This window comes from Nicotiana sylvestris, chromosome 9 (genome assembly GCF_000393655.2).
Source record: "Nicotiana sylvestris chromosome 9, ASM39365v2, whole genome shotgun sequence".
NCBI lineage: Eukaryota > Viridiplantae > Streptophyta > Magnoliopsida > Solanales > Solanaceae > Nicotiana > Nicotiana sylvestris.
This window is the reverse complement of record NC_091065.1, coordinates 45042916-45063820: the sequence shown is the minus strand read 5'-3', so window position 1 is coordinate 45063820 and position 20905 is coordinate 45042916. Positions and strand designations below refer to the sequence as shown.

Sequence of the window (20905 nt, the reverse complement as noted above, 5' to 3'; positions counted from 1 at the left end):
AAGGTTTTCTACCTTCTGCATATGCTCAATCATTATAGCAGGCAAGTTGATGGTGGTAAAAGTATCCAAGGCTTCCATATGGAATAAGTGAGCTTTGGACACAACAGATATTCTTTCAGTGCGGGGAAGCAACACTTTGTTAACCATATCAAAGAGCAACTGATATACTGGAAGGAGTGCCTTCTTATGCACCTGTTCCCCATGTTGTACTGCCTTGTCCTTGACAATGGAATTTCTGAAATTTGGTGTGCAAGCACCCTGAACAGATGACAGTTCTTTGGCAGGAACACCCAGAATTGATCCCAATAAGGCAGAGTCCATCACTATGTCCACCCCATTTACCAACACACAGATTTGATCACCATCTATTATGAAGAGGCTGGTGTAGAAACTCCTTACCTTCTCTTCGTATACTATAGGAGCCTCACTTGTAAACAGATTGGTCCACTATTGAGAATCACAAATGTCCACTAATTATCTCATCCCAGTAATCTCTAGAATGTCAGAGGCAAATGTGCGGCCCCACAGTACTTTATAATTCCCCAACTTCCTTTTCTCAGACCTCAAAGACCCACTAACTTTTGCTTTCTTGATGGAACCAGGTTCCTCATTATCATCATCATCCCTTTTTATTTTCACTAACTTGCCAACAAACCTTTTCTTCTCTCCTGACTTGTTCTGTATATGTTTAACAGATTTTTCTACTTCTTCCTCATCAGACTTATCACCACTCTCCTTCACTGTCTTGTCACCAAGATTTTTTACCAACTTTTCATTGGAAATAGCATCAACACTCTTGGAAGGACTCTCAGCACCCTCAGAAGTGTGCCTTTTGGATTGAGAGAGATAATGCTTCTTCCTTGAAGACTTGCAGTTCAGGGAACTAGGTTCCTCTTTGGTTTCCTCATCCACATCAACTATAGGGACATCCTTTTCTTGTATAACTTTTCTATCCTTGACGAACCTTCTCCTTCTTCGGCTCCTTTTACTCTTCTTGAGAGCAGACTCTAGAGCCTCCTTTTTCTGCAACCGTGTAATGTGTCGCTTAAGAGGTGGCTCTGAAGTTACCACTGGCTTAGTCCTAGCCTTGATAAAACTAGCATATGCCAAATCATTTGCGTCTTCTTAACTGTCAGGATTTGACTCAGGCACCACCATATTAAAAGGCTCAGCACAGAAGTGGGGAGAAGGAGCAGGATCAACACTAGCATGGGGAGATGCCTCCTGACCTAGATCCTCCACGGAGGGGTCAGGTTCATCATTTGGGACCCCAGTAGCATCATCTTGTGCCGGTTGTTCAAATGGCACAAGTGCTCCTTTTTCTTCTAATAGCTGAGGCTCTTCCCTCTAAGGCTCTGACCCTCTTGCACATTTCTCTACAATAATCCCTTCCGAAGCAATGGAAATCATATTATCTATCCCCTCTCTTTCTTGTGATTTCATGAAAATTTTAGCAGAAGAAGGAGTGACACTTGTAGAATCGTAGCCAGTCATAGTTGTCTCAGCCTCTTCATGACTAATCACTGGATTTTCACTCGAGTTCCCAACCATGGAGAGGGTTGATGATTCCTGAACAAGGTTCCCCTATTAACCCTGTTCACCCTGTTGACTCTATTTGACCGGTGAGACTGGAGGAGGATAAATATTCTCAAATAAGGTGCAGACTTGGAGTGGGTAGGAGAGGGAGTGAAGTGTGGAGGAGACTCTGCTTTAGGGTTTGGATTATTGATTGGGTTGGGGGAGGAGTTTACCACTGGAATGCTGACTTGTGAGGACTCAATCACGGTGTTGTCAGGAACACTGGAGGTTGCTTGATTTTCAGACATGGTGAGACTGTACTCGCAAGGTTGTGAATTGAGAAGAGAGAAGACAAGGAGAAATTTTTAAATTTGGAAGAGAAGGATTGTGATGTTGATTTATTTATGATGAGGGACCGGTTCTGAAATGGTGGCAACCCTTTTGCTTGGGGAGTTGTATTGATCAGAATAAGGTGTAACGCTTTGGATGAAAAGACACATCTTAAAGATACTGTCACGCTGATGATGATGTGTCATTGTTTTTGTCCATTTTAAATTGTGTATGCAAGAATAAAGAAGCTACTAACCTATATCAGAAAACTAGGTTCCCTGATAGGTTTGGCAAGTGATTTTAACCCCTTATTTATCATGCACTGCAACATCTGCTTTTGTAGTTATCATGCGTGTCTACCTGTAACGGTATATAGGTAAGTTAGACTTAGCCAGAAAATACTTTAGCTAGCTTTTACGTGACTATGACTTTCATAACCAATCATGAGGAACCAGGTTCTCAGTTGGGGTTTATCATCCCCTAGTGCAAGGCAATTTTTCTCAGAATGCTTTCTTCCCAAGGCTTTTGGTGAAGATGTCTGCAACTTGATCTTTAGAAATCATTGTGTTTGGCCCCTCTTGAGTTGGACTCAAGTTCTTCCAATTTTCTGTTGGTCCACAACATTTGAGCACAGTAGGAGGCTGATGATACATATTCTGCTTTAGCTGTTGAGAGTGCCATTGAATTGTGCTTCCTTGAGCCTCATGAGACAAGACAGGAACCCAAAAAATGTCCCATTTCAGGTGAGCTTTTCCTATCTATTACTTGAAGGATAGTAGAGAACCAGGTCCTGTGTTTTCTAAGATATGTCAAAATTCTTACACCAGCCTTCAGATGAGAATCCTTTGGATTTGACTGAAACCTTGCACAAAACCCAACTCTAAGCACGATGTCTGGTCTACTTGCAGTGATATACATGAGTGATTCAGTGATGTCTCTATGTGTGGTTTGATTTAGAGGAGAACCAGGTTCATCTATATCTGGGCGTGTAGCTATGGAAATGGGAGTGCCGATGACCTGTGATGCTTCTATGCCGAAACCCTTTTTCCAATAACTCATTTTCCAGCTTCTATTGTTGTAGACGCGGGACCCGGTTTCTTGCTGGAATTAATGAGCGTTCTCTACCTTGATCGGTATTTTTTTCCCTTTTGAGATGAGTACATTAGGAAGATTCCTCCATCTTTTCTACCTTCAAATTTTCAAACTTGACCCTTCCCATTGTTGAGAGCATAACAATTGTACCCAGATATCCTTAATTGAGTCAACAACTTTGGTCAAGAAGTTGCAATCCCTCTATCAAATAATATTGACTATGCCCAATCTTCAAGAGTCCCTTTCTTCTTTTCAACAACTCCATTTGTTGTGGTGTTCTTGGAGCTAAGCGATTGAGCAATTCTTCTTTGAATATAGCATTCATCCACTATGGCATTATCCAAACATGTTCTATGATCTGATCTGATGCAAGCCACGTTTGTTTCTATCTATACCTGGATCTTCTTGACAAAAGCCACAATTACTTGAAAGATCTCATCCTTGGTTCTGAAGTGCTGTCTGCCCCTTTTGGGCTTGAATGAAGATCTGACATGCTTTCGTTTTGCATAGGCATTGCACACATCATGTTACTTGATACTCAACTTGATCAGACCATGAACCAGGTCCTTCAGATCCAGTTTGTTTAGTGATAAACAACTTGCAATGCTCCAGTCTTATGTCCCATAGTTCAGCATTGTCTTCAACAACTTAACCAACTTATATCTCTACTATGCAGAGGCTCAAGCACATCAATATAAGTACTCTTGTGTCTTTTGGTTACAACATCACCTCACCAGTTACAGGATTTGAGATTGTGCATATCCTAGACAAGAATTCCACCTTATTTCCTTTGACACAAATCTTCCAACTCCTAGAGCGTACCCCCTTTTAGCTATTTTGAAAAGGGTACACTCTCTTCTTATAGGGCTTTTAGTGAAGGAAAATTGATTGTATTTCTAGTCCTGTCCTTTGAGTAGCCGATGTTCATATGTCATTATTGGCTTCTCCCTGCACAAGGAATCAAGAGTTAGATTTAGGAACCCAAACAAGTTTGGGTCCCTTATTAAGATTTTAAGAGAAAAGGAATGAATGAGTGCTCTCTTAGTCCAAGCAAGCAAAATATGTTTCCTGTTTGATGGATCAGGCCCTCTTGCAGTAGTTACTCTCTCAGCAAAGACTTTATTTTTCTAATGAGATTGAACCCTGGCCATGCAGTTTTCCTTGAGGTGCCCATTGCTACCACAGTGGGTACACAGCCAATTGTCAGGTACCATAATATACTTGCTATGAGGGTTGTAGGGAATCTTTTACCTTTAAAACCCAATACCCTGCATGTTTCCCCAGAGTTGGTATACATGGCAGTGATAGCATCAGAGGACCAGGTCCACTTAAGCAATTTTTCAAGATCACTCTTTACTTTCCCTAGTTCTTCCTGAAGCTGTTTGTTTTTCTCAAGTTCAGCACACAAACTAGTCTTCACCAAATTTTACTCATTTTCAAGCTTAATGTGTGCTTCACTTGCAACTTCCTTTCCTTTTAGGAGTTTCCAGGCCTATTTACCATTTTAAATTCTTCAATTGTTTCTTTCAAGTCTACTACCACCACTACTAGGTCATCTCTTTCTTGCTCAATGATAGCAACTCTCTCAGTCAAGGTTTCTTTTTATTTACTTGCACACTCAATGGTTTCTTTTAAGTCCACCACAACAACCATTAGATCATCTCTTTTATTTTCTATACTAGCAATTTTCTCTTCTAAGGCACTGTTTTCTTTTTTCAAGTTCTCTATTGTTTCTTTTAAATTGACTACAACGACTACTAGGTCATCTCTGGTTTGTTTAGCTTCCCCTAGTTCCATAGTTAATGCATCTTTATCATTTATAAGACTATGTTATGCATCAATTAGCACATTTGCTAATGACATGAACTTTTTAGGAGAGTAAAATTTAAGATTTCTCTAAACATCCAGAAAGTTTACCTCATCGTCGTTGTCATCAGATTGAGCCATTAAGGCAAAGATTGAATCATACTCAGTTGTTTCATTTTCCACTGCCATCATTGTACTACCACCATGGTCATTTTCTTCTTCAAATTTCCTAGAGGAGTCTTCCCATGCAGCAAGAGCTTGCTTTACAACATTGTCAGCATCATTCTTCCTCTTGAAGTGTTTGTCAGGAACCTGGTTCCCCTTGGCTGCTTTGTCAAAGTTGTTATTATACTGATCTTACTTTAGGAGGGGTCAATCCTTGATGAAGTGTCCTAGCTTTCCACATTTATGACAGAGGTCATAATTTCTTGGCTTGCTACTTCCCCTTTTTGGAATGCCTCCATTCCTGCGAACCATCTTTTGAAATCTTTTTGTCAAGTAGGTCATGTCCCTGTCTTCACCACTTGAGTCATTGTTGTCCTTCTTGAGGACCAGGTTCTTTTCCCTCTTGGGCTCTCTTCTTTCATTGTCCTTCTTCTTCTTCTTCTTCTTCTTCTTCTTCTTCTTCTTCTTCTTCTTTTCATAAGTTTTCAATGTTACATCTCGCGTTTCGTACGTTAAAAGTTTCGTCTTTAGTTAATTGATGTAGACTCGGGGGCTTGAGACTAACGTATTTATGCTATTTATAACAAGCAATGAATAAGTGTCATAAAGGATAAAAGGTACATGAATTAAAGAAAACGAGCTTCCTTTAAGGTGGCCGATTTGGGATAAAATATAGGTCGAGCGATAATACCCAATTATTATGGACTAGTACCATGCAAAGTACCATATGACCACGGTAGTATGATGTATAAAGTATATTAAAAATAAGTAGAATTTTAAGTAATTTGAGTCAATCTTTAATTATGCGAGTAATTGGTTAATTACGGATAACATGACATTACCTAATTAACTAATAAGGGGGTAAAGATTAATAATTTCCCCCAAAAAAATGTGGCAGCAAGAAAGCTTACCAACATATGACTAAGTAGTCATATAAGCTATCATTGTGTTAAACCCTTAAAGTTATAAAGTTTGGTAGCTTTTAACAAGATTGGTTTCTCTAAAAGAGTTTAGTTTATTTTTTGGATCAGAATTGGAACCCAAATTCATATAGCTCTACTGAAGTCTTGATATCTAACACAAGTATTAATATTGCCTCCAATACAATTTAGATGACCCAGTTTTGAGCAGTGAGTTAACAAATAGAAGGTATGAATAGGTAAATGAGTTTGAGATGACCAAGGATATCAAAAGTGAATTGTGATACACAAATGCTCAAGAACAGACGCTAAGCTCGTCCAAAAAAAGGCTTCCAACAAAATTTTGCAAACAATTCCAACGAGAATTGTTAGAACCGTAACAGCGTAAAATTTTGCGGTTCTAAAGGAGTACGGTACAATCTTTTTCAAGAATATTATACGGATTTTTCCTTATTCCAGGTATGTTAAGGCTATCACACCTTTATTTTTTGGCATGATTCAAATAATACAAATGAAACAAGCAAAATATGCAACTTTCATAAACGACTCTATTCATAGAAATATTATGGGTGTCTATATTCTTTATTCCCCATGTGAAATATTATATCTTCTGTTCATGGGTCTCAGAAAAATATGTATTTGATAAAGTTTATCCGAAATGTATATTAATTTTTATGGCATTCTGAGAAAATCTTATTAATATATCTTTTATGCATTCCATGCATTTATACATGTACATTGACCCATGACCAAATGGCGTTATATACGTATATATATATATGCATGTGTGTGTGTGTGGGAAAAAGGTTACGGTGTTATATATGCACCACCACCTGATCAATTCGTATATGTTGATGATGTTGTCCATAGTGACCGAGACGATATGATGGGATGCCCTCAGAGGATTGATGATATTATGTACACCTATACCTATGCATGGCACGACATTTATATGCACGTGCATGACATTATAAATATTTCAGAATTTACAAAGATATTCAGATTTACAGATGGATTCTTATTTCCATGTTTCATCTATGTCTTTTACGTACTGATTTTCATGCCTTACAGGCTCAGTACATTTTTTTGTACTGACGCCCTATTTCACGAGGCCTACATTTCATGCTCGCAGGTGCAGGTAGGCAAGTTGACGGTCCCCATTCTTAGGATCCTTGATCAACGAGAGTTGGCGTGCTCCACTTGATCCGGAGCTGCTTTTGATTTTGGTACGATATGCTTGTATATATATATAAAAGGGTATGATGTGGCTCAGTCCTGTCTTTGTACAAATGTATTTCTACTAGAGGTCTGTAGACAGTTATGTATAGTTGGATGACATGTGGCCTTGTCAGCTTTCAAGTTTTGGGTATATACTTGTCTATAGCAGCCTTGCCGGCTCGCGCACTGTATTCCTCATGTATAGGTACACATGCCTTTTTGGAAGGTTTCCTTCATGTATGTTATTTTCGTAATTTAGCAAACGTCATTCGGGTTCATATCTTAGACACATACTTATGGGTATTTGATTGGTAGGACTTGGGCACCCGTCGCGGCCCATCAGTTTGGGTCGTGACAAAAGTGGTATCAGGGCAGTTTTGTCCTAGGGTTATCTACAGACCGTGTCAAGTAGAGTCTTATTTATGGGTGTGTTGTGCACCACACTTATAGACAGGAGGCTACATGTCATATAATATGTTATCCTCTCTTTTTTATCTTAGATCATGTGAGATAAGAATTCATGTTCCTAACAATATGTTACATTTTCAGCGATGCTTCCGAAGACTACAGCTGCCCAGGAGGGAAAGTTCGTGGCTGGTGATACTACTAGTCGAGCGCCGCAAGTTACCAGGGCTCGGGGAGAGTCTTATAGTGAGATTCCATCTCAGACTTCACATACCCCGCCCTTTCCAGAAGAGCTCCGAGGGACACCAGCTCTAGCACTCGCCCCTGTACGTCCAACTCCTCAGCCAGATGCACCGGGTCAGGAGATGAGAGATGTTATTCAGCTATTAACTCGATCAGTAGCCGCGCAGGCTTGACGTTAGGAGGTAGGTATTGGTCATGCAGATAGGTCCATCAGTGCGAGAGTTCGTGACTTTATTAATTTAGACCCTCCGGTATTCACTGAAGCAGATTCAAACGAGGACCCACATGTATTTATTGATAGAGTGCAGAGGACATTAAGGGTAATGAAGGCTACTGCGACTGAGTCAGTTGAGCTAGCTTCCTATAGACTCCGAGATATTGCAGTTAATTGGTACGAGTCTTGGGAATTGTCCAGAGGTGAGGATGCCCCTCCAACAGTATGGCATGAGTTTACAGAAGCTTTTCTTTGTCATTATCTGCCACCAGAGCTTAGGCGGGCCAGAGTTGATAGGTTCTTGACCCTTCGGCAGGGTAACATAAGTGTTCGGGAGTACAGTATTCAGTTTGATTCATTGGCTAGGTATACTCCCACTATTTTATCTAAGATGGAGGATCGGGTTCACCGGTTCTTGATGGGATTAGAGCCGCACTTGCTTAACGATTGTATGTCAGTCTCACTTCAACCGGACATGGATATTTCTCGTATTCAGGCATATGCTCAGGGTGTAGATGAGCGTAAGCAGAAACAGAGGGCCGATCGTGAGCATGATAGGGCATAGAATAAGAGAGAAAGGTCTTCGGGTCCTTCTGGTGAGTTTTGAGGTTATCAGAGGCAATAATACCCGAGGTATCCAGCCCAGCCATCGGCTAGCGCACCCCCTTAGTTTGGTGGTAAGAGATTTGATCGTTCCACATATTCAGGGCCTGGTCAGAATTTTAGGGCCTCAGGTTCTCAGTATAGGGGTGAGTCAAGTCAGATGAGGCTGCCCTTGCCACGATGTTCTCAGTGTGGTAAGCAGCATGTCGGGCTGTGCCGTATAGGATTAGGTGTTTGTTATACTTGTGGTTATCTGGGCCACGTTATGAGGGATTGTCCGACGAGAGGTGATGCAAGCATAGCTCAGCCAGCGGGATCTGCAGCTGGTTCGTCATCATCAGTACGCCCCCCTGGGCAAGGTTTAAAAGCACCAATGAGTCGTGGTAGATGAAGAGGCGGAGCATCTAACTCGAGCGATCCTCAGAACCGCATTTATGCATTGGCAAGACGATAGGATAAGGAATCATCACCTGATGTTGTTACAGGTATATTATCAGCCTCCTCATATGATGTATATGCACTGATTGACCGAGGTTCCACCTTATCATATGTTACTCCGTTGGTTGCTAGTAAGTTTGGAATAAAACCTGAATTGGTTAAACCTTTTGAGGTGTCCACACCTATTGGGGACTCAGTGATAGCTAAGCGAGTATATAGGGGTTGTATAATAGTAGTTCATAGTCGATCTACCATAGTAGACCTAATCGAGTTAGATATGGTAGAATTTGATGTTATAATGAGTATAGATTGGTTGGCTTCTTGTCATGCCAACGTTGATTGTAGATCAAAGATAGCCGGATTTCAATTTCCAAGGGAGCCTGTTTTGGAGTGGAAAGGTAATACGGTATCGTCGAGAGGAAGATTTATTTCCTATATCAAGGCAAGGAAGATGATTAGAAAGGGCTGTATTTATCACTTAGTTCGGGTTCAGGATGTGGAAGTAGAGTCACCAACCATTCAGTCCATCCCTGTAGTTAATGAGTTTCCCGATATTTTTCCCAAACAGCTTCCGGGTCTCCCGCTAGAGCGAGAAATTGAGTTTGCTATTGACCTACTACCAGACACTCATCCAATATCTATTCCTCCCTATAGAATGGCCCCACAGAGCTGAAAAAGTTGAAGGAACAACTAAAGGATTTGCTTGAAAAAGGCTTTATCAGACCTAACACATCACCATGAGGAGCACCTGTGTTATTTGTGAGGAAGAAAGATGGTTCCTTATGGATGTATATTGATTATAAATAGTTGAATAAGGTGACGATCAAGAATAAGTACCCGCTCCCGAGGATTGATGATTTATTTGATAAGTTGCAAGGCGCCAAGTGTTTTTCAAAGATAGACTTGAGGTCCAGGTACCATCAAGTAAGGGTTAAGGAGGAAGATATTCCGAAGATAGCATTTAGAACCAGATACGAGCACTTTGAATTTCGTGTTATGTCGTTCAGTTTGACCAGTGCCCCAGTAGTATTCATGGATTTGATAAACCGTGTGTTCAGGCCCTTTTTAGATCTTTTCGTAATTGTATTTATCGACGATATATCAGTATATTCTCGTTCAAAGGCTGAGCATGCAGATCACTTGCGTACTGTGCTCAGAGTTCTACAAAAAGGGAAGTTGTATGCAAAATTTTCTAAATGTGAATTTTGGTTGTACTCTGTAGCTTTCGTTGGGCATATCATTTTGGGTGAAGGCATCCGAGTGGATACACAAAAGATTGAGGCAGTGAAGACTTGGCCTAGACCCACAATACCGACGGAGTTTCGTAGTTTTCTCGGTTTTGCAGGTTATTACAGGAGATTTGTAGAGGGAGTTTCTTCCCTTTCAGCACCTTTGACAAAGTTGACTCAGAAGGGAGCAAAGTTTCAATGGACTGATGCTTGCGAACGGAGTTTCCAGGCATTAAAGGACAGATTAACTTCAGCACCGGTTCTAACACTCCTAGAGGGACCAATGGTTATGTGATCTATTGTGACGCTTCAGGCATTAGATTGGGTTGTGTGCTGATGCAACATGGTAAGGTTGTAGCTTATGCTTCTAGACAACTAATAAAGCACGAGAAGAACTACCCGACCCATGATTTAGAGTTAGCCGCGGTAATTCATACACTAAAAATATGGAGGCACTACTTGTATGGCATTCATGTTGATATTTATACGGATCATAAAAGCCTCAGTATATCTTCAAGCAAAAGGAATTAAATTTATGTCAAAGGAGATGGTTGGAGCTACTTAAAGACTATGACATTGATATTTTATACCATCCGGGGAAGGAGAACGTAGTAGTTGACGCCCTCAGCCGTAGATTTATGTGTAGCTTGTCATATTTATAGCCAGAAAAGAGGGGAATAGCCCATGAGGTTTATTAGCTAGCTAGTCTTGGAGTTCGGTTACTAGACTCATGTGATATTGGAATTACTGTTTAGGATATGGCAATATCCTCTTTAGTAACTGAAGTAAAGGAACGCCAGTACGAGGATCCTATGTTAGTTCATTGTAGGGATATCACCCCTTAAAAGGAGAAGACACCATTTGAAATCATAAAAGATAGGGTCCTCAGATATCGAGGGCGATTATGTGTCCCTAATGTTGCAGGGCTGTATCGGCAGGTTATGGGAGAAACTCACTATTCTCATTATTTTATCCATCCAGGAGCGATAAAGATATATCATGATATCAGGGAAGTATATTGGTGGGACGGAATAAAAAAGGATATATCATAGTTTGTTGCTCAGTGTCCTAACTGCTAGCAGGTTAAGATTGAGCATAAAAACCAGATGGATTATTGCAGGCTATGGAGATTCCGACTTGGAAATAGGAAATAATCAATATGGATTTCATCTTATGCTTACCTGATACCAGCGTAAGTTTGATTCGATATGGGTGATTGTTGATAGGCTTACAAAGTTAGCCCATTTTCTGCCCATTAGGACTACATATTCCTTAGAGGATTATGCAAGGCTTTATATTAAGGAGATAGTATGACTGCATGGTGTCCCTGTATCTATTATCTCAGACAGAGGAGCTCAATTTACAGCTAACTTCTGGAGGTCCTTCCAAAAAGGATTGGGGACTCATGTAAGTCTTAATACAACATTTCATCCCCAGAAAGACGAACATGCTAAGCGTACTATTCAGACACTTGAGGATATGTTATGAGGTTGTGTGATAGACTTCAAAGGTAGCTGGGATGATCATCTGCCGCTTATTGAGTTCACATATAATAACAGTTACCACTCCGATATCCAGATGGCTCCGTACGAGGCTTTGTATGGGCGCAGTTGCAGATCTCTTATAGGGTGGTTTGATGTTGGAGAATCTGGGTTACATGGGCCAGACCTAGTTCAATAAGCCATAGAAAAAGTAAAGTTAATCCGAGATCGACTATTGACAGCTCAGAGTCGTCAGAAGTCATATTCTGACGTGCGGCGACGAGATTTAGAGTTTGGGATTTATGACTAGGTATTCTTAAATGTGTCACCTATGAAGGGTATGATGAGGTTTGGCAAGAAAGGCAAACTTATCCCACGATATATTGGGCCTTATAGGATCATTCGGAGAATGGGCCAAGTAGCTTATGAGTTAGAATTGCCCTCAGAATTGGGGTCTGTCCATTCGATTTTTCACTTATCTATGTTACGGAAGTGCATTGGCGATCCTATCCAAGTGGTGCCCACGAATGATTTATAGATTATAGAGGACTTGTCATACGAGGAAATTCAGGTTACCGTCCTAGACCGACAAATCTGCAAGCTACGGAATAAAGAGGTAGCCTCCGTTGGAGAAACAACAATATGGAAGAAATGACTTGGGAGGTCGAAGAAGACATGAAGTCTAGATACCCTACTTATTTCCTCCTCCAGAGAAGGGTCCTACTGAGACGTCACAACCTTAAGGTATGTGTACGGATTCTTATGTTAGCTATTGTCATTGATCGTGTGAGGCCATTGTCGTTATTGATGATTGTGGTCCTATGTGGCGTTAAATTATTGAGTTTCTACAGGAAGAATTGATAGTAGCGTTGTTACAAAGGCAACTCTGCCAAGGTTATACAGATCCCGGAGAGTTAAACATTCGAGGATGAATGTTTCTAAGGGGGTAAGGATGTTACATCTCGCATTTTCGTACGTTAAAAGTTTTGCCTTCAGTTAATTGATGTAGAATCGGGGGTGAGATTATCTTGAGGTTAATGTATTTAAGCTATTTATAACAAGCGATAAGTAAGTGTCATGAAGGATAAAGGGTACACGAATTAAAGAAAACGAGCTTTGTTGAAAGTGGCCGATTTGGGATAAAATACGGGTCGAGCAATAATACCCGATAATTATGGACTAGTACCATGAAAGGTACCATATGACCACGGTAGTATGATTATAAAGTATATTAAAAATAAGTAAAATTTAAAGTAATTTGAGTCAATTTTTAATTATGCGGGTAATTGGTTAATTACTGGGTAACGAGATATTACCTAATTAACTAATAAGGGGATAAAGATTAATAATTTCCCAAAAAAAAAACGTGTCAGCAAGAAAGCTTATCAACATATAACTAAGTAGTCATATAAGTTATCAACGTGTTAAAACCCTTAAAGTTATAAAGTTTGGTAGCTTTTAACAAGATTGGTTTCTTTAAAAGAGTTTAGTTCATTTTATCAGAATTGGAACCCAAATTCGTATAGCTCTCTGGAGTCTTAATATCTAATACAAGTATTAATGTTTCCTCCAATACAATTCAGATGACCTAGTTTTGAGAAATGAGTTAACAAAACAAAAGGTATGAATAGGTAAATGAGTTTGAGATGACCAAGGATATCAAAAGTGAATTGTGATTCACAAATACTCAAGAACAGACGCTAAGCTCGTCAAAAAAAAAAGGCTTCCAGCAAAATTTTGCAAACAATTCCAACGAGAATTGTTAGAATCGTAGCAACGTAAAATTTTACTGTTTTGAAGGAGTACGGTACAATCTTTTCCAAGAATATTATACGGATTTTTTCAGTATGTTAAGGCTATTCCGTCTTTCTTTTTTGGCATGATCCAAATAATACAAATGAAACAAGCAAAATACACAACTTTCATAAATGACTCTATTCATAGAAATATTAGGGATGTCTATATTCTTGATTACCCATGTGAATTATTATATCTTCTGTTTATGTGTGTCAGAAAAATATGTATTTGATAAAGTTATCGAAATGTATATTGATTTTTATGGCATTCCGAGAAAATCTTATTAACATATTTCTTATGCATTCCATGCATTTATACATGTATATATATATATATATATATATATATATATATATATATATATATATATATATATATATATATATATATATATATATATATATAGAGAGAGAGAGAGAGAGAGAGAGAGAGAGAGAGGATATGGAAAAAAGGTTAAGGTGTTATATATGCTCCACCACCTAATCAGTTGGTATATGTTGATGATGTTGCCCACAGTGGCCGAGACGATATGATGGGATGCCCTCAGAGGCTTGAAGATATTATGTACACCTATACCTATGCATGGCACGACATTTATATGCACGTGCATGACATTATAAATGTTTCAGAATTTACAAAGATATTCAGATTTACAGATGGATTTCTTATTTCCATGTTTCATCTATGTCTTTTACGTAATGATTTTCATGCCTTACATACTCAGTATATTTTTCGTACTGATGCACTATTTCACGGGGCCTGTGTTTCATGTCCGCAGGTGCAGGTAGGCAAGCTGATGATCCTCCTTCTTAGGATCCTTGATCAGCGAGAGTTGGCGGGCTCCACTTGATCCGGAACTGCTTTTGATTTTGGTACGATATGCTTGTATATATATATATAAGGTTATGGTGTGGCTCAGTCCCGTCTTTGTACAATTGTATTTCTACTAGAGGTTTGTAGATAGTTATGTATAGTTGGATAGCATGTGGCCTTGTCGGCTTTCATGTTTTGGGTATATACTTGTCTATAGCAGCCTTGCCGGCTCGCCCACTGTATTCCGCATGTATAGGTACACATGCCTTTTTGGCAGGTTTCCTTCATGTATGTTATTATCATAATTCAGCAGACGTCATTCGGGTTCATATCTTAGACGCATGCTTAGGGGTGTTCGACAGGTAGGACTCGGCCACCCGTCGCGGCCCATCGGTTTGGGTCGTGACATTCAAGTTTCCAACAAGTTCATCCATGGTCAGTGTCTGCAAGTCCTTAGCCTCTGCAATGGCGTTAACTTTGCTTTCCCAAGAACTGGACAATACACTAAAGATTTTTTCTGACAAGCTTGTTTCTTGGAATACTTTCACCAAGAGAGTGAAGCTCATTGATGATTGAGGTGAATCGAGTATGCATATCTTGGGTGGATTCATCATCTTTTATTCTGAAAAGCTCATATTCAGTTGTGAGCATATCAATCTTGGATTGCTTCACCTGATTGTTCCTTCGTGAGCTGTCTGAAGAGCCTCCCACTCTTTTGCTGATTGACAAGCTAATATCCTGTTATATTCATCAGGGCCAATGTCATACACAAGAATTTTCTTTGCATGAAAATTCTTTTCTATAGCCTTTCTATCAGTATCATTGAATTCCTTCCTCATCTTGGGAATGGCTACAGCTGGGTCGCCAAGGTTCTTTGTAGGGACAAAGGGTCCGTCACATATGACATCCCATAACTTAGAATTTTCAGCTATGATGAAGTCATGCATCCTAGTTTTCCACCACCCATAGTATTGACCGTTGAACCTTGGAGGTCTGTAAGTAGACTGGCCTTCTTCAAAGTTTGGAGGAGCAGCCATGAGGATCCTTTCTAGGTATTAACCTGATAGAAAGAGCATGCTCTGATACTAATTTATAGAATATAAGGGTCCACCAAACTCTATAGAGAACTAGGTTCTCTATCAGGTTCAATACTACACACACATACACAGCAGTAAATAAATAACAAGAGGAATTTTACGTGGAAAATTTCTAGCTTAGCGGGATTAAAAACCACGACCTACCCTTGTAGGATTTCAACTTCACTACTGAGCAACTTTCATATTACAACCTACACAACCTAGGAATTAAACTCTTAATCTCTCCCTAACTTGTAATACTCTATTACAAGCCACTTTGTAATAATTCTATTACAAAGACTTTACAACATGACTAACTCTAGCCAAGACTCAAACACACTGGTTTAAGGTTTACAAAAGGGTTCCTATAGAATGCTTCTAAATAAGCTAGATAGGAATTATAATTGAAGAACTATTACAAAGTCACAACTCAACTAATGGCATACAATAACTCGATGTAGGAACTGGTCCGTAGTTGCTTTGTTCTTTGTTCTTGAATCACTTGAAACTTGCTTGCTGGATGTTCACTTCAGTAGTCTTTTCTTGAAATCTCTTAGTATTCAAGTATAGTGTTTACCTCACTTGAATGCATATATACATGTGTGACATCACTTACAATGATGTAAGTAAGGTAGGTAAAAAGTCTTTCCTGGAAAGTTGACTGCAGCACTGTTTCTACACTGTAGAATGTACGAGCAACAACTTTCCAGCTGAAAAGTTGACTTCATACAGTCTCATCGAGAACTGGTAGGGACCTGTTCCTTCAGCTGTTCCTTCCACTCTGGAGAGTTGAATCATATTCCACACTGAATTCCAATCTGGGACCTTGTGATCTTAAGGTCTTGTAAATGTGTAATAGATTCCTTATCTGGTTCTGGATAGTAAGTTTGTTAGATCATCAAAACATAAAGTAAAGTACTTATGACCAAAATACTTGTAACCTATCACAATAGAATGCTCGGGCAACAGCGAATACCACGTCAAGGCTCTCCTCGTGAGAGTCTTTTTGAATTTTTTCAGCAAAACTGATTCGATCTTGTGGGGAGCTAATCTTTCCCCTTCACTGTCGTTGTATATGTGGTGATATACTCCTGAGGGTCTGAAATCCCATCATATTTTAGGACGTCGGGAATTTTAAACCGCTTCGGGATCAATTTTGGTGCCGCACTTGATTTATACGGCAATTGAGTATACTTCTTTTAGTTCTATCCTTTCAGCACCGGCGGTGTACCCGGGATTTGGTCCATGTGGGCGTTCACTTCCCTCATAAACCGTATGAGTTTGCTTTTGAAGGGATTGCTCTTGTTGTTGTGACCATATCTGCTCCCCCTGGCCCCACCGAAGCCGACCTCGCCCCTTGGGGTGTTATTGTCGACCCCCTGCATTGTTTGATTTGCGGGAGCACAGGAGAAACTGGACCTCGTCCGTTAGCGTTATTGGAAGAACCCGATAACACCTGCTTTAGTTCTGTCATAACCTTATCTTGTCGTGTGAGATGGCCTAGAATGACCTCTTGCTGCTCTTGCATGACCCTTACCGCTTCAACGACATGCTCCTCTTCAACATCATCAGGAGTCGCCTCTAGAACATGTCGTGGGTACCGCATGCCGTGGACAGGCGTGGCATCGTTCCCCTCATTGCGGGTATCACTGATTAAATCCTCGTGCCGTGGCTGGTTTCCTTGGGCCTCAAGATTGTGTGTGTTGTTAACACCATTATCTACTATTTTCTATGATTCTTTGCTAAGAACAAATAATCAAAACACGCTAGTAAAAAAGGCAAATACCAACTTAATTACACAACTGTCTAGGCCTCACGGTTGGCGCCAAACTATCTACCCGTAAAATGGTACAATTGAATTTATATGTAGTTTCTAGACAATTGAATTAATTTGATCCTAAGATAATAGATTAATTATGTAAATACACGATACTTAGCCTTGAGATGGAGATGAAATAGCAGAAATAATAGTTCCGGGAGTAGGGCTTCCGGGCACAACGGTAATGAAATCAAAAAGCAAGAAAATAAGATTATATTAAGCTTTGAATTGAGTGTAGCATATATTTGCCAGAAAATTCGTGTCCTTTACAATGATAATAGAGCTCGCTATTTATAGCTACACCTAGGGAATAAGGTCCTAGGATCGAACCCCTCTTTAATGTCAATTGAGAGTCATTGAAAAGTGTGTAATGGCGGGCATGATTGTCATGTTATTTTATAACCGGCAGTGTACTAAATGTTGTAAAACATTCTTCATTAAATGCTACGGGATGACAGACATTTATTTCATTTTTATGAGTATCATTCTATCCGGTAACAGACAAAATCATTGCCTTCGATTTCAGCCATCATCTATCTTCGACTCCGCGTATCACTTTCTCATGCGATCATTTAATATAACATATTTTATCCCATACAGATATCTGGTCTGTTCTTCAACAGCTAACAAGCTGCAAGCATGAGTTTCACCTCCAGTGCATTCTAGAATGGTACGCTGTTGCACCAACTCCTGCTTCTACCATCTTCAATTGATTTTGAGAATCTTAGTTCACTGGTTTTGTTATTTTGTATTCACTAGCTTATTTATTGTGGTCTGCGCAAGTAAAATGTCACATGGAGATTAGAAATCCCGTGAGGAATGGAAGGAAAAATTTAGACTTGATAGCTTTTGGGACTGTCCCTTTTCTGGAAAGGGGGTGGATTTGTAGGCTTGCTTATTTTTTTTTTATATTTTTCAGATTTCTGGGTCGGAGTTCATATTTCTAGCTAGACTTGTCCCATTTTCGTATAGACCCAGCTTACATTTTATGCTTTTAGTCAACTATATGGATGATGAAATCCAAATTGTTCTGATCTAAGTCTGTACAAAAATTTGGTGTTACCCTTAGGTTACATATGTCAATTAGCTAAGAACAATGTTTACCTTCCACTTAATACAACATTAAGTAAATTATATATTAGTTTATGAAGGTATTTGGATTGGTTTTTATACGAATCAAACTGGCTTTTAAGCTTTTTTTAGTTTTCCTATTATAAGGTTAATTGAAAAAGTTCTTAAAATAAATTAAAAATATTTAAAATAAGCTAACAGTCATAAGCTAGGTACTTATGAATTTTTAGCCTAAAAGTCACATAAGTCAAATCCTTTTTTTTTCTTCTAAAAAAGATTAATTTGCTTGTTGACTTCAGTTTAAACAAACAGATCAACTGATTTGTTGATTTGGATATGACTTTTCCTCTCTTAACTCTTAAGTTAAGTAAAAACAACGAAATTGAACTACATATGTTAGAAAATCGTGTAAATCATCAATACGATATTTGATCCACATGGTCTGCACGCTGGTTCATACAATACGCTGCCCGCTCTTGTATTTGTAATAGCTTATCTTGAATTAAATTAAATGTTAATGGAATAGCTATGTAACCCTATTCCTAATAGATTGACCTCGAAATAGCATATTCAAATTATAAGAAAGGCTATAAATGCTACAATTGCAGAAAAAGCCTTACTATGTAAATAAACTACAACACAATCTGCATTGAGCACCAGAAGAAGCCTTACTTCTCATTTTTTGACATTTAAAAATTAAAAGTAATTTATATTTATTAAAGTTATCTTAGTTAATCAATTTAACTTAAAATATAAATTATTTTGTATTTTATCCAATTTACAATTAAAAATCTTGTTGTAATCAGCTCCTTTAAAGTGTTCACAGTTTTAAGAATATTTTATTTCTATTAACAAAAAATATATTTACCAATACTTGTTTACTAAATACTTCAATAATTTTTTTTCTCCATTTTCAGCATTTCCATCCAAAAATTTTACGTTACTGCAAAAAGAATATTAAAAATTATTTTTTTCAACTAATCCAAACTGGTCTATGTCCTTTTTTATAGGCCAAATACATAGACAAGGACTCAAGCTTGGCACCATTTTTATTTTGGCACCTCATCTTATCCTAGTTTCATTTGAAAACCTCATTTACCCCTGCTACCTTCTAAACTCTTTTTGCTGACATGTCAAGTTGTGTGTTTTTTCTCTTTTCAAGCACGTAAAAAGACTCAACTTCGTATTACCTACTTCTTTTACCCATTTCTTTTAACCTATTATCTTTTGCTCCGGTTGCAACAACAACCGGCTATGTCTAGTTTAAAGACAAAGATGGGTGGAAGGCAGGGGCGGATCTATGTAGGGACAGTAGAAGGCAGGGGCAGATTTATGTAGGGATTTTGGGGTGGTATGGCACCCGAACGCTCGGGTAAAATTCTATATATGATATAGGTCTTGAGTGGCACCCGAAGTTAACAAAACGACTGTGGGTACTACGATTGAATTGTCAAATTTTCACATGCAAAACTCAGGATCGAATCTTACATACTGGTGTTATTTCTCCTTGTGGTCCCAGTTGCCAAATTTTCACATGCAAAACTCAGGTTAAAATCTCACATAGTCCCAAGCTGGTATTATTTCTCCTTGTGGTCGCAGTTGCTCTTCTTTTTTAATTCCTTCTATTTTCTTCATTTTTGTATTTCCTCTCTCTTTGTACAACCTTATTATTATTATTATTATTATTATTATTATTATTATTATTATTATTATTATTATTATTATTATTATTATTATTATTTAGAATTATATATTTGCTTCCCTTTTCTCATTCTAAATCTTCAAATTTTATTTGAATGTAATTTTAATCATTTTTTAAATCATCTAATGTTACATTTTTCTTGATTTTTTTAAAGTGATGGCATCAATAAACGTAATACCATCTAGCTATATGTAGGTTGATTAGTTCTATTTGCTAACTTAAATTTTATTTATGTTTTTTAATCATAATAAATAGAATTTTTATTAAGAAAATTAGATCGAATTGGACAGTTGTTTTGGTGATTAAATATTTATTTATGCACTAAAAATCTAGTAAACTAATTAAATTATTTTATAATGGATCGGATCAAACCGAACCGAACTAATTCAAAATAGATTGAACCGGCAGAATGTATACCCTAATTTAATTTTCTTCGCTAGTGATAAGTTTGTATTAAAAATAATGGCATTTATAGTCATCAAATCGTGAATCCGCCTCTGGTAGAAGGTTTTGGAAATCAAGAAAGATTAGAAACGTTTTCAATAAGATATTGATGTACCCACTTTTTTCCCTGAAGTTCGCCTTATCCTTCTCTAGTTAGATATGTACTTAGCTCAGCCATGGACTTTTTCCTGAACTCACCATAACACGTTATTTCATACTAAAAAAGTATTTTTATTTCTCAAAATTTCATGTTTTTGAGCTCTTCCTTACTTTTTAAATAATAAAATATGGGCAAGATCCATGATTTTATTCTAAAAATTATTCGGGTCTCTACACTTATCTGATGTACATTTTGGCTAAGAACTTCGATGGCGAGGTACCAAAATCACTGACCCACTTCTGAGTACTAGTGCAAAACCCCCCTTCCAGGTCATTTATACTCCAATATCTATATGTTATTATGTTTAAACTCGAATACTCGCGAACTATATATGTATAGAAGCTTCTTTTATGGGTTTTCA

General features: G+C 38.4%; 1 protein-coding gene across 1 annotated transcript; it reads right to left on the bottom strand.

Annotated features, from left to right (window-relative positions):
• Window positions 1–2348: 2348 nt before the first annotated feature.
• LOC138877523 (uncharacterized) lies at window positions 2349–2907 on the bottom strand. Its single transcript, XM_070157136.1, has 2 exons — window positions 2614–2907; window positions 2349–2513 (listed from the first exon to the last, which is right to left on the bottom strand). Exons 1-2 carry the CDS (start codon window positions 2905–2907, stop codon window positions 2349–2351), a joined length of 459 nt encoding a protein of 152 aa, XP_070013237.1.
• Window positions 2908–20905: the final 17998 nt, after the last annotated feature.

Coding starts and splice junctions, on each gene's coding strand:
- LOC138877523 (XM_070157136.1), bottom strand. CDS start 2,907: ATGAGTTATTGGAAAAAGGGTTTCGGCATAGAAGCATCACAGGTCATC. Junction 2,514..2,613: donor GGTTCTCTACTATCCTTCAA/GTAATAGATAGG, acceptor CACTCTCAACAG/CTAAAGCAGAATATGTATCA.